Source organism: Phoca vitulina, unplaced genomic scaffold (assembly GCF_004348235.1).
Source record: "Phoca vitulina isolate PV1807 unplaced genomic scaffold, GSC_HSeal_1.0 scaffold46, whole genome shotgun sequence".
Taxonomy (NCBI): Eukaryota; Metazoa; Chordata; class Mammalia; order Carnivora; family Phocidae; genus Phoca; species Phoca vitulina.
Window position 1 is genome coordinate 2,864,917 of NW_022589749.1, and position 13,335 is coordinate 2,878,251.

General features: G+C 47.1%; 1 protein-coding gene across 3 annotated transcripts in view; it reads left to right on the top strand.

Moving 5' to 3' along the window:
- The window catches only part of KSR2 (kinase suppressor of ras 2), a 417,297-nt gene that overhangs the window by 387,092 nt on the left and 16,870 nt on the right, over positions 1 to 13,335 (top strand). For 2 of the 3 annotated variants that reach the window (XM_032431391.1, XM_032431394.1), the window contains exons 17-19: positions 2,519 to 2,650; positions 9,947 to 10,076; positions 11,294 to 11,427. In XM_032431391.1, the coding sequence (XP_032287282.1) occupies positions 2,519 to 2,650; positions 9,947 to 10,076; positions 11,294 to 11,427 (396 nt within the window). Of the gene's footprint in view, positions 1 to 2,518; positions 2,651 to 9,946; positions 10,077 to 11,293; positions 11,432 to 13,335 lie in introns of those variants that run through there. The other variant, XM_032431393.1, reaches the window with a different exon arrangement.

Here is a 13,335-nt window from a genome sequence, read left to right on the forward strand (position 1 = left end):
AGCCTGCAGTTGCAAACCTGCACTCAGCCAGCAAGTCCAGAATAGGCAGCAGGGGCGGTCAGAAAGCAATCAGAACTGGGGCGCTCTCCCTTTCGGCAGCAGCTCCCCATCTCACCTCACCCCCAATGGCCTGGTTGTGCCCGGCGAGTGTTGGCTGGCTCAGGCCATGGCCCTTCCTTCTTATATGATGTTCTTACTTTGAGCTGTAGTCTCACTCCATCTCTGAGTCCTCAAGATGTAAACATATCCATAGGTAATAATTCTAATAATCCTATGGCCCTGGCAGCTGACACAGCCCTGCACCAGCGTTGTGTGAGATTAATGTGCCCATTGTGCAGATCGGAAAGTGGAGACTCAGGTCTGCTCAAGGTCACATGGCTAGTAAGCAGCAGATAGGTCTTTACGTTCCTGCAGGCATCCCCAGTTCTGGAAGCAAGAACTCATTGGGCCCTGCCAACTCAAGGGCTTGCCAACGGATTTGGGTCTGCTGTGTAGCAAGTCCTGTGTTACTGATGCCGAAAGACTGAAATTTGGACCATTTCCTTATTTTCTGTATAAAAGAGAACTGCTGGGACTCTCCCGCCCCCTCCCCAGGGATATTTGTGATGTCTGGAGACCTTTTTAGTTGTCACAACAGGGGAGAGGGTCAGACTGGTATCCAGTGAGGAGAGACCAGGGATGCTGCTAAACGTCCTACACTACACAGAACAGGCCCCCACCACAAAGGATTATCCAGCCCCAAAACTCCTGGGACCTCTCCTTTCAGGGTTCTCCCCTCCTCCCGACGTGTGGTCCACAAGATAACTTTAGGGATGACGTGAATAAGCATTTTTCATCTTAATTTTAATGTGTACTAAAAAAGTCTTAGCTCCCATGTATGGTCATGGTAAGAAGTAAATGAAAAACCTCATTTGTGGTAAATAATAGTCGAGAGCAGCACTGTCCAATGGCCCCCAGCCACATAAGGCTATGTAATTTTAACTTTGATTAAAATTAAATAAAATTTAAAGTTCAATTCTTCAGCTGCACTAGCTGGATTTCAAGTGCCCAACAGCCATGACGGCTTGTGGCTGCCATATTGGATAGCAAAGACGGAGAACATTTCCATCACCATGGGAAGTTCTATGGGATAGTGCCACTCTAGAAGTGTTCAGATAGGGCAAGAATCACTGTCACGGGATATGAATGAGTGCAGTTCAAGGAGCAGCGCATCACACCTGACATAGCCCAGAAGCCACCCTAGGAGAACTGTAGAATCCAGCCAGCCCCTGGTCTCCACATTCTGGAGGCTCTGGGCCATCACGATCTCACTCCTGATGGTTGGAGATATCCATCCCCATCCCCCATCACTGCCCCCTCTCTCTGTGGTAACTGGCCCTTTCCTGGGAGTCTTGAATCAGTGGAAACCTTGTAGGAAGTCTGCTCAGATTTCAGTCCCAAATGGAAAGCTCTGTACTTATGGAAGTCTTACCATGTGAAGATAAATACAGATAAAATTTTATCTAAAGTGAGTTCCCTCTTATCTTTGACACATTCCCCTGTTTAAATTTTTTCATATAATGCTTATCACCATCTGTATTTTTCCTATTTATTTAATTCATTTGTCGTCACCTTCCCCTACCAAAGCACAGGCTCCAGGAGGGCAGAGACCTTGCTCGTCTCCTTCACTGCTGTGTTCCTGGTGCCGAAAACAGAGAGCTTAGGCATAGCACGTTCTCCAAAAATACAGTGAATCCTCATTATTCATGGATTCCATATTTGCAAATTTGCCTACTCACTTAAATCTGTTTGCACCCCCAAATCAATATGGCACCTTCGCAGTCATTCACGGGCATGCACAGTGTGGTGAAAACTTGAATCACCTGATGTATGTGTTCCCAGCTGAGGTCAGATAAGGGGATACTCTGCATTCTTGTTTGAGCTCTCATACAGAGATGACCAGGGGACAGAGATGGGAGGGGGCCATGCGGTGCAGGAAGCCCTGGGCCCCGGGGCCAGTGAGATAGAATTTTGCAACTCCGGCACGTGGTTGTGGGGCCGCCTCAGACACATCACTCAACACTCCTGAGCCTTGTTTTCTCTTCCGTAAAATAATGAAAACAGAATGTACTAGGATGAGTTGTTTTTAGGTTTTAGGTTATAATCGATGTGAGGTGTGTGCGTGAATACCTATTTCCTCTAGGAGCAATGATTCCGTATTTGCTAATTCACTCTTTGCGGAGACTTTATACAACATAACTGCCATGAATACCAAGACTCCGCGGTATTGGCTGAATGAGTATGCAGGAGGGGGGGCCTCAGAGGCAGAGGGACCCGATGATGGTTTGGGTGTTGAGTGTCTCCCTCCCAGATCAGTCTTCCCTGTCCCTTTCACTGGGGCTCGGCCTCAAGTACAAGGGCAGGGCGTGCAAGATGCAAGAAAGCCAGCGGAGGTGGTCCAGAGACTTGGGGTCAGTGCTGGGGGACTAGTCCTCCCTGGGCTGTGAGGTGGGGTTCCCTCTGTGTTTTGCTTTTCCAGGCGGGAGGACAAGCTACGCATCCAGAATGGCTGGCTCTGCCACCTGGCACCAGAGATCATCCGCCAGCTGTCTCCCGACACAGAAGAGGACAAACTCCCCTTCTCCAAGCACTCAGACGTCTTTGCGCTCGGGTAGGTGGCCCACGCTGGCCGTGGAGAGCCCCAGCCCAGGCAGGGGGACATTGCCCAAGCCTTCCTTCTCTCCTTTTGGAAGAGATAGGGCACCTATCTGCTGGGGCCTAGGTGGTCAGGTTTCTGGGTGAGATTGGGGGTATCCAAGTGGGGTGTAGTAGAAAGAGTGACCCTAGCAAACCTTCATGCCGGGTTTCTAACTGGTTATGTGACTGTGGCGAGTTACTTGGCCCATTCATTCATTCGCTGAAGCAATACCTGTCTATGGAACACCTACCGTTAACAGATTATCCAAAACTTGAGGGCTTAAAGCAACATTTATGATCTCAAGTTTCTGTAGTCAGGAATTTGGGTGGGGGTGGCTTAGCTGAATGGTTCTGAGCTGGTTCAGGATCTCTCGTGAGGTTGTGGTCAAGATGTGGGCCGGAGCTGCAGTCTCATCTGGAGCCTTGATGGGCTGAGGATCCACTTCCAGGGGGGCCCCCTCACATGGCTGTTGGCAGGAGGCCTCAGCTCCTTGTCATGTGGGCATTTCCATAGGCTGCTTGAGTGACCTCACAACACGGTGGCTAGAAGCCACCTTGCCTTTATGAGCTGGTCTCAGAAATTATGTATCCTCACTTCTGCCACAGTCTGTGTGTTAGAAACAAGTCACCCAATCAAGGGGAGGTGAATGAAGCTCTACGTTTTGCAGGAAGGAATATCAAAAAATTTGTAGACCGATTTTTAAGCCACCAAAGGCCCCTACTCTATCTTTTCTAGTAGAAGACCAACAGGGAAATAGTCCATTTTAGCAGAGTATGATAAATACTATGCTGAGGATAAACATAAGACTAGGCTAATAAAGGAGAACCTAAATCTAGCCTGGGAGATCAGAGAGGGCTTCCCAGAGGAGGTGACTCCTGAGCCTAAGTTAGAGGTTGAATATAAGTGGGCGAGATGAGGGTAGGGTGAGGTGTCTAGATAGAAGGAACGGGTGAAGAGGCCTAGGGTAACAGAAAACGGATTGCCCACAATGGAGGAACATGTGGGGAGTGGCAGGGGGAGGGAGCTGAGAGATGGAGAATCAGGAAAAAATGAGCTGGGGTGGTGATAGGAGAGACTAGAGAGGGAATCCGAGTGACTCCTACAGGGACTAAGAGGCTGAATTAAGGAGTTTTTACTTCATCTTCACAGCACTGGGGAGCCATTGATGGTTATTAAGCAGGGGAGTGATGTAATCATACTTTGAGTTTTAGAATAATCACTCTGCTGTGCAGAGAATGGAAAGGAGAAGGATGAGATTGGGAGGTTGGGTGACCAATCCAGGGGGAGATGGTGGCATTCTCCATCAAATCAGTGCTAGTGGGTTTGGACCCTAGAAATGGACATAAGCATTTAGGGGGTGGATGGGATGGGGTTTGATGACGGGTTGAGTGCGGGTGGTGCCCAGATACCTATCTTAAGCAACTGGGTGGAGACTAGTGTCATTCACCAAGGCAGAGACACCGGAGGGTCCGCCAGGGCTATGCTGAGAAGGCAAAGAGAGCACATTTGGACACAGTGAGTCTGGGCTACCTTGGAGATGGCCAGTGGAACCAACCAGAAAGCAACTGTATCTACACAGCTAGAGTTTGGGAAAGAAGAGTTTAGGGCTTCTCAGCAAAGAGAGAGAAAGTGTATCATGAGACAGAACGGGATGTCTTTGCAAGTATAGAGAAGGATAGAAGGTGCAGGATGCAGCCCCAAGGTGCAGGATGAGGGCTCCAAGAGGGTGCATCTGGGAAGGCTTCTAAGTTCCCATTCCTCAAATAGCCATGCTAATCCTCACCTTACCGTGTCCACTGGAGCTGTTGCAAAGATTGGTGGTTACAAACAGAGACAACACTGGGGAAGCTGTTTGGGAAAGTTGCAACCCTGCAGATGTGTGCAATTAGACTTAGCACCACCAAGAGATGTTAGAGAGAGTGTCTTCCATGGAAAAGTACCCCTACTATGTCTTCTCTGTAAATATCAAGAAGGGGGGGATGGGGGGACATTTGCTGGCGGGTGGTGCCCAGATAGCTACCTTAAGCAACTGGGTGGAGACTAGTGTCATTCACCACTAGTGGGTCGACGTCTATCACTTGGACCCTTTTAGACGTTGTCATTTGTCCTGATTAGTGTATGCCCAAAACTTTATCTAGTTACTGTTACCTGAAACCAAACTGCAATAATTAAGTTGGTATATTTTAGTATAAATTTAGCAAAAGAAAAAAGAATGTAATTAACAAATGTACCAAAGTAAGTAATTGGTTTTCCACTGGAGTTTTAATCTTCAGCAATTTATTTTTTTCTTAGTGTGAGTTTCTCTTGGAAGTTGGGTTTGAAAGGAAGTTTTAATGAGGCTTTTATTCCTGACACTGCTGAATTCCAAGGGACCTGGCGCTCTTGGTTTCCTGCCAATTAGGTGCATCTTGTTGCTTGGGAACATCATGCTCAGGCATGACTTAGAACAAAACTGGACTTTTAAAAGCATATTGAGCACCGTGTTAAGGTTTTTGTGGGTGCCGTCTCCTGGAATTTTCACAGGCACCCAAATGACGGGAGGGAATAGGCTTGGGCAGCTCAGCGACTTGCCTTATGGTAATCAGGGGTGGATCTGGGAGTCACACTTGGGACATCCTAACTCCAGAGTTGGAGGGTTTAGCCACGGGGACCTCAGAGTCATTTCACCACGAAAAGCCCTATTTCCCTCAACCGTAAATAAAAGGTAATAAACCCAGCGAGGCGCTCTGAGGATCGAGCGAGAAAACACCTGTAAGACACCTGCGCCCAAGCTCCTGCTAGGCTCCCTTGCCCCTCTCCCATGAGCCCTTGCCTGCAATCTGTCTGTGCCTCCTAACCCAGGCCCCAACCATCAGCTGCCGGGTTGCGCCCCGCCCCCCCCAAATCCTTCACTTACAATTACAAAGGACTCTGGAATAGGATCGAGTGTAGGTTTCTTGTAGTATAATGGCCAGTGGTGCAATTCTGTAGTCAGATCAGCCGGATTCAGCTTCCACCTGCACCTCTTATCTGCTATGTGACCCTGGGTAAGATACATAAGCTTCCTGAGCCTCAGTTTCCTCTTCTGAAAAATGGGGATGACGATCATGCCTCTTGTTTGAAAATGTAGGTCTTATTTTTATTCGGGTCTGATGATGGCAATAAAGCAGGAAGCAACTGTCATTGGAAAGATGGTTTGTTGTTCATGGTTTTCAAAAGGAGGGGGCACATCAGGCCACACGGGGAAAGCACCAGGGTCAGGAGGCAGAGGGGGTTAGGAGGAAAATGCGGGCAAGAGGCTTTAATGTGGTTTACTGGGGGAGGAACCGGTGAAGCAGGGTAAAAAGGCTAAGGTTGCCTAGTTTGACTAATTTAGTGGGCTCTGGGGTGTGGGGGTATCCTGAGTAGGGTGGGGAATATTGGTCCCAGTGGAAGCCTAATGGAGGCGGGGGTGGGGCTTTGGATTGGTTAGTCTGCCTATGAAAGGCACACTCGCAAGAGAGTCATTTACTATCTCTAGGAATAAGCTGGCCCTGGGGAGAAGGGCAGCCCCTCCAAGGTCAGGGAGGCCTTCAGATGTGAAATCATCAAAATAAGAAGGCATGTTTCTTACACCTCCCCTGTAATCATAATAAATGCAAAGGGCTTAGAATAGGGTCTAGCACGGAGTAAAAACTCAGCGTTAACTGATTATTACGATGGCAACAGTCATCATCTAGCACCTTACTGTGACAACTTCCCGATCATCTAACTCAACACCCCAACACCTGAGCGTCACCCCTCCGAGCCCCAGAGGGATGAGGGTAGGGGAGAGAATATGCTGAGAAGTGGGACCCTAGAAATAGCTGGTTTGACAGAGTCCTCTGATGAGTAAAGATAACAGAGCGCTTCATGTTCTTTAAAGCAAATTTGCATAAATTAGATTAGAGGAAAGATCATTTCCTGAGTTGGGGAATTTTGTTCCCAGTGAGCTGAGACCTATTCCCATGGTACAGCTCAGCAATTCTCTAACATCCTGTGAGCACCCCATGGCATCCGCCAAGGCCCTCCCTGCCACCCACACCCCCCAGCATTTTTTCCTCACTATTCCATGGGATGCCTTATATTTAGAAAACAAAACTATTTAAAAAAATCCTGTGCGATCACCCAGAGTTAGCCATTGTTAACATTTTGCTGTTTCTCTTTATTCTCCTGCCAATACATATATAATTTTTTTAAAAATTTTTTTATTGTTATGTTAATCCCCATACATTACATCATTAGTTTTAGATATAGTGTTCCATGATTCATTGTTTGTGCATAACACCCAGTGCTCCATGCAGAACGTGCCCTCCTCAATACCCATCACCAGGCTAACCCATCCTCCCAACCCCCTCCCCTCTAGAACCCTCAGTTTGTTTTTCAGAGTCCATCGTCTCTCATGGTTCTTCTCCCCCTCCGATTTCCCCCCCTTCATTCTTCCCCTCCTGCTACATTCTTCTTCTTCTTTTTTTCTTTCTTAACATATATTGCATTATTTGTTTCAGAGGTACAGATCTGAGATTCAACAGTCTTGCACAATTCACAGCGCTTACCAGAACACATACCCTCCCCAGTGTCCATCACCCAGTCACCCCATCCCTCCCACCCCACCCCCCACTCCAGCAACCCTCAGTTTGTTTCCTGAGATTAAGAATTCCTCATATCAGTGAGGTCATATGATACATGTCTTTCTCTGTTTGACTTATTTCGCTCAGCATAATACCTTCCAGTTCCATCCACGTCGTTGCAAATGGCAAGATCTTATTCCTTTTGATGGCTGCATAATATTCCATTGTATATATATACCACATCTTCTTTATCCATTCATCTGTTGATGGACATCTTGGCTCTTTCCACAGTTTGGCTATTGTGGACATTGCTGCTATAAACATCGGGGTGCACGTAGCCTTTCGGGTCCCTACTTTTGTATCTTTGGGGTAAATACCCAGGAGTGCAATTGCTGGATCATATGGTAGCTCTATTTTCAACTTTTTGAGGAACCTCCATACTGTTTTCCAGAGTGGCTGCACCAGCTTGCATTCCCACCAACAGTGTAGGAGGGTGCCCCTTTCTCTGCATCCCCGCCAACATCTGTCATTTCCTGACTTGTTAATTTTAGCCGTTCTGACTGGTGTGAGGTGGTATCTCATTGAGGTTTTGATTTGGATTTCCCTGATGCCGAGCGATATTGAACACTTTTTCATGTGTCTGTTGGCCGTTTGGATGTCTTCTTTGGAAAAATGTCTGTTCATGTCTTCTGCCCATTTCTTGATTGGATTCTTTGTTCTTTTGGTGTTGAGTTTGATGAGTTCTTTATAGATTTTGGATACTAGCCCTTTATCTGATATGTCATTTGCAAATATCTTCTCCCATTCTGTCAGTTGTCTTTTGGTTTTGTTGACTGTTTCCTTTGCTTTGCAAAAGCTTTTTATCTTGATGAAGTCCCAATAGTTCATTTTTGCCCTTGCTTCCCTTGCCTTTGGCGATGTTTCTAGGAAGAAGTTGCTGCGGCTGAGGTCGAAGAGGTTGCTGCCTGTGTTCTCCTTTAGGATTTTGGTGGTCTCCTGTCTCACATTGAGGTCTTTCAACCATTTGGAGTCTATTTTTGTGTGTGGTGTAAGGAAATGGTCCAGTTTCATTCTTCTGCATGTGGCTGTCCAATTTTCCCAACACCGTTTGTTGAAGAGACTGTCTTTTTTCCATTGGACATTCTTTCCTGCTTTGTCAAAGATTAGTTGACCATAGAGTTGAGGGTCCATTTCTGGGCTCTCTATTCTGTTCCATTGATCTATGTGTCTGTTTTTGTGCCAGTACCATACTGTCTTGATGATGACAGCTTTGTAGTAGAGCTGGAAGTCTGGAATTGTGATGCCGCCAGCTTTGCTTTTCTTTTTCAACATTCCTCTGGCTATTTGGGGTCTTTTCTGGTTCCATAGAAATTTTAGGATTATTTGTTCCATTTCTTTGAAGAAAGTGGATGGTATTTTGATGGGGATTGCATTGAATGTGTAGATTGCTCTAGGTAGCATTGACATCTTCACAATATTTGTTCTTCCAATCCATGAGCATGGAACGTTTTTCCATTTCTTTGTGTCTTCCTCAATTTGTTTCATGAGTATTTTATAGTTTTCTGAGTACAGATCCTTTGCCTCTTTGGTTAGATTTATTCCTAGTTATCTTATGGTTTTGGGTGCAATTGTAAATGGGATCGACTCCTTAATTTCTCTTTCTTCTGACTTGTTGTTGGTGTATAGGAATGCCACTGACTTCTGTGCATTGATTTTATATCCTGCCACTTTACTGAATTCCTGTATGAGTTCTAGCAGTTTTGGGGTGGAGTCTTTGGGATTGTCCACATAAAGTATCATATCATCTGCAAAGAGTGAGAGTTTGACTTCTTCTTTGCCAATTTGGATGCCTTTGATTTCTTTTTGTTGTCTGATTGCTGTGGCTATAATTTTTTTAAGAGTAGTTATTACCTTATATACAGTCTTTTGTCCTGGTTTTTTCACTTAAAATTAGATATTAAACATTTTTTCATGTCAGCAAAATTTCATTGAGATGTTTCGATAATAATATCATATTCCATTTTGTTTTATGGATTTACCATAATACATGCAACCTATTCCTTTCATTGAACAGTTGTGTCATTTCTCCTTTTTTGGATATTATATATAATGCTGTAGAGAATATCCTTGTAAGTGATTTTTGTATCTCTAAGTATTTCCTTACAGTGGTTTCCTAGAATTACAAGTCTAGGGTCAGAAATCCTAGCCACATTCTATTACACTTTTGGGTTCTAGGTTTTGACTCATTTTATTTTATTTTATTTATTTATTTATTTTTAAAGATTTTATTTATTTGCGAGAGAGAGAATGAGAGACAGAGAGCATGAGAGGGGGCAGGGTCAGAGGGAGAAGCAGACTCCCCGCCGAGCAGGGAGCCTGATGTGGGACTCGATCCCGGGACTCCAGGATCATGACCTGAGCCGAAGGCAGTTGCTTAACCAACTGAGCCACCCAGGCACCCAGTTTTGACTCATTTTAATTCAGGCACCAGGGAAGGTATCCTTGGACAATCATGACTTCTAAGACATCAAGAAAGCTTTAGGTGCATCCCAGCTAGCAAAACACCAGCCCAGTGAGGAAGAAACCAGAAAGTAGAGGGGTTAGCCAGCAGCCTGGCTGGGTGGGCGTGGGTCGGCGAGGGGAGACAGGGTCGTGAGTGATGTATCACATCAACAACCCGTTTAACAACATCTGCCAACAGCACGATTTGGTATGAACTCCACGCCAGGGAATGGCCTTTCAAGACGCAACCAGCAGAGGCAATAATCTGGCAAATGGGCACAGGCATGAAACCCAATCTCAGCCAGATCGGCATGGGAAAAGAAATCTCGGTAAGTCCTGGGACAGTGCCAGCTCTGGGGGACAAGGAGAGAGGCAGACACAGTTCAGGGCCGCCTTTTTCCTGTGTGTTAAGGTTACAGATGCTTCCCCAGAGGGTGGCACAAAAGCCCGTCCACAGCCTTGTCAGATCGTGATTTGGAGCTTAAGAGGTGAAGTTTCTGAACTATGCCTGCAATTCAGGTTCCCGCCTCAAGGGTGCAGTAGCACTTGGCCAGACTTCCCCTGGCAATGGTTTGCTCTATCAAGTAGGACCAGTGAGTCCCTCTTTTTCTGTTACTTTTAAAAGATATTCATTAAAATATTACCCATACTATGATTCTAATTTTATTTGCTTCTACATAAAAATTTTTAAGTCATGATCCAGCTCAGAACAAGATATACACAAACAGAGAAGCCTGAGTATAAATTAATAATCACCCTCTAAAACACAGCAGGAAGAATGCTGTCTTTTGATCAGAAGACAGATAAGTCAGGGAAGGAGTAATTATCTGGTATGTTTTTAAGGATTACCCGTATCTAGGTTTCCTTTCTCAGGTGAGGTGATTATTAAAAGTAACTTCCCACTCTTTGACTTTGAAGAGCATTTAAGGTTTGGGGATGTGGATAGAGACCTCAGGATTCACTTTTCTCCCTCCCTTTGAGAAAAAAATGGCCAAGAAACTCCTTGGGGAGCATTACTGATCTCAGTGTATCCTAGACCTTTTTTTTTTTTTTAAAGATTTTATTTATTTATTTGAGACAGAGAGAATGAGAGAGAGAGAGAGAGAGCACATGAGAGGGGGGAGGGTCAGAGGGAGAAGCAGGCTCCCTGCCGAGCGGGGAGCCCGATGTGGGACTCGATCCAGGGACTCCAGGATCATGACCTGAGCCGAAGGCAGTCGCTTAACCAACTGAGCCACCCAGGCGCCCCATATCCTAGGCCTTCTAGAACAGGACCTACCTAGTTTGCTATATGGGCTCATGAGTTGGATGAGTGGAAGGATGGATAGATGGATGGAAAGAAAGACAGAAGGATGATAGATGATGGATAGATAGATAGATAAGGATGAATGCATGAATTGGGATGGATGGATGGATGGATAGATGGATGATGGGGGAATATACAAGTGGGGCAAATGGGTAGACAAATGGACAGACCCAATGAGATGCCAAAGGGTATCAAGGCATCACCATTTACATTAAATCACCACATGTTGGCTTCTTTTAGGACATTCTTCTCTTTTGCTGGGCCTTTGAACAAGAAGAAAGACCTACCTTCACTAAGCTCATGGACATGCTGGAGAAACTGCCAAAGCGGAACCGCCGCCTGTCTCACCCCGGACATTTCTGGAAGTCTGCAGAGTAGGTGTTCTTCTTTAGTATCTCTCCCCACAGCCTTTGTCCTCTGGCCTTTGCCACCTCTTTGCTCCCCTCCCCCACGCCTCTGCCAGCCATCTCCTTTCCATGCACCCACCTCCCTCCCCCGGCCACCAGCCTTCCCTACCGGGTTCCTGTTCAGGGGAGTCTATAGAGTCTGCCATCCAGGGCCTGGTCCCTGTTGCTACCATGGCCACCTCCTTGCCTATCTCTTCCTGATGAAGATTGATGCCCCAGTGAGTCTGATCATCAGATGCAAGGTGCTGCCCTGAACCCACCAAGCCTCTATGTCTGCTACTCCAAGAGGCCTGGCTTGCAGGAAATCTACCCCCCAGGGCCAGCAACCTCTCCCCATGGCATCTCACAGCTTTCTCTGTCACATGAAGACAAGGGCAGGGAAGGTTCTCAGCTCCTCCTGGCCATAAGTGTCTCTCTGGCTTCCTCATTGGAGGCTCTGTGCCCCTCCCCCTTCCATTCCAGGAAAACACAGCCCTGTGCTCAAGCCCACACATGGAGGCAGACTTGGGTGTACACACACACACACAGTTACATGGCACACCAGAGTACACCAGACCCAGGAGGCCCTCGGCTACCCCTCCCCCCACCATTTGAGCTTGCTGAGCCTGGAGGATAGGATCTCTCCTTCCCCCAGGGGATCAGCCTTTCCTTAGACAATTGAAAAGAGCACAGACCTCCCGTGCAGACAGACAGGGATTGGAACCTCCACTCCATCACTTCGTAGCTGTGTGGCCTTGGGCAGGTTACTTGGCGTCTCTGAGCAGCAGTGTCAGCCTCCAAAGAATGAGGGTGGTAGACGGCTCCAACAGGAATGTGGGGAGGATACCGTCAGGTCGGGCGCTGGGGCGGCTGGGACAGTGTTCCCCCCATAGCAGGCATTCCGTATACTTGAGCAGAGGACCAGCTGCATTCTGCTGGCCTTCCAGGACTGGGAATGGCTTGAATGTGAAAACAGAGGGAGGGAGGCTCTAACAAGCGAGGACTCTCTCCAGCTTACCAAGTGCAGGCAAGTTGGCCAATGAGTGTCAGAGCTCTGGCTGGGGTCCCAGGAGTGCCCAGTGTTACAAACCCCAAGTGTCATTTGGGCCATCACCCAGTGGCATCTGCTTTCCTGGGCGTCAGGGAGGAGAGCGCAGGAGTTAACTGAACAGAGGGGCTTAAATCTCCCCGGTTGGAGGGAGAGCAGGGGCCTTCTTTTCTATTTTTTTCTGTGCAGTTGGGCTGAGAAATAGGGAACTAGAGACCCTGTGGTCTGGCAGGATGGGATTTTAGGGTCAGTGAAATTTTCTACTCATTCACTTCTTTACTCCGTCTGTGTGTACTGAGTACCTTCTCTATGTCGGACTCTGTTCTAGGAGTGCAAATACAAGGGTGAATAAAGTCAATCAGCTCCTCGACCTCATAGGGCTTACCTTCTAGAGCAGGTACAATAGGCAGGTAAATGTGTTTTAAAAGGATCATCATTTCAGGTGAAGTTGTGTTGAAAAGACAATAAAACAAGTTTGCGATAGTGATGACTGGGGGCTTTGGGTACAAGGGACGGGTCAGGGAATGCCCCTTGGAGGAGGTCATGTTAAGACAAAGCCCTTGGGAGGAAGCCAGGCCCCCACGTGGGAAATCCGAGCCCTCCAGGTGGGAGCAAGCAGACAGAGCTGGCAGAACAGATAGGAAGTGGGTACGACCAGGCCATGGGGGGTAGGAGGGAGAGGAATAGGAGGTGAGGTCTCGGGGGTGGCCAGAGGCCAGGTTGGCATGGTAGGAGTTGGGGTTTATTCAGAGGATGAGAGAGTATCGCAAAACCTTTTGCAGAACTGCAAGACCCCCAAGAGGCCACATGGTCCCACACCTGCTCTCCCCCAGGGTCATCCACTGAGT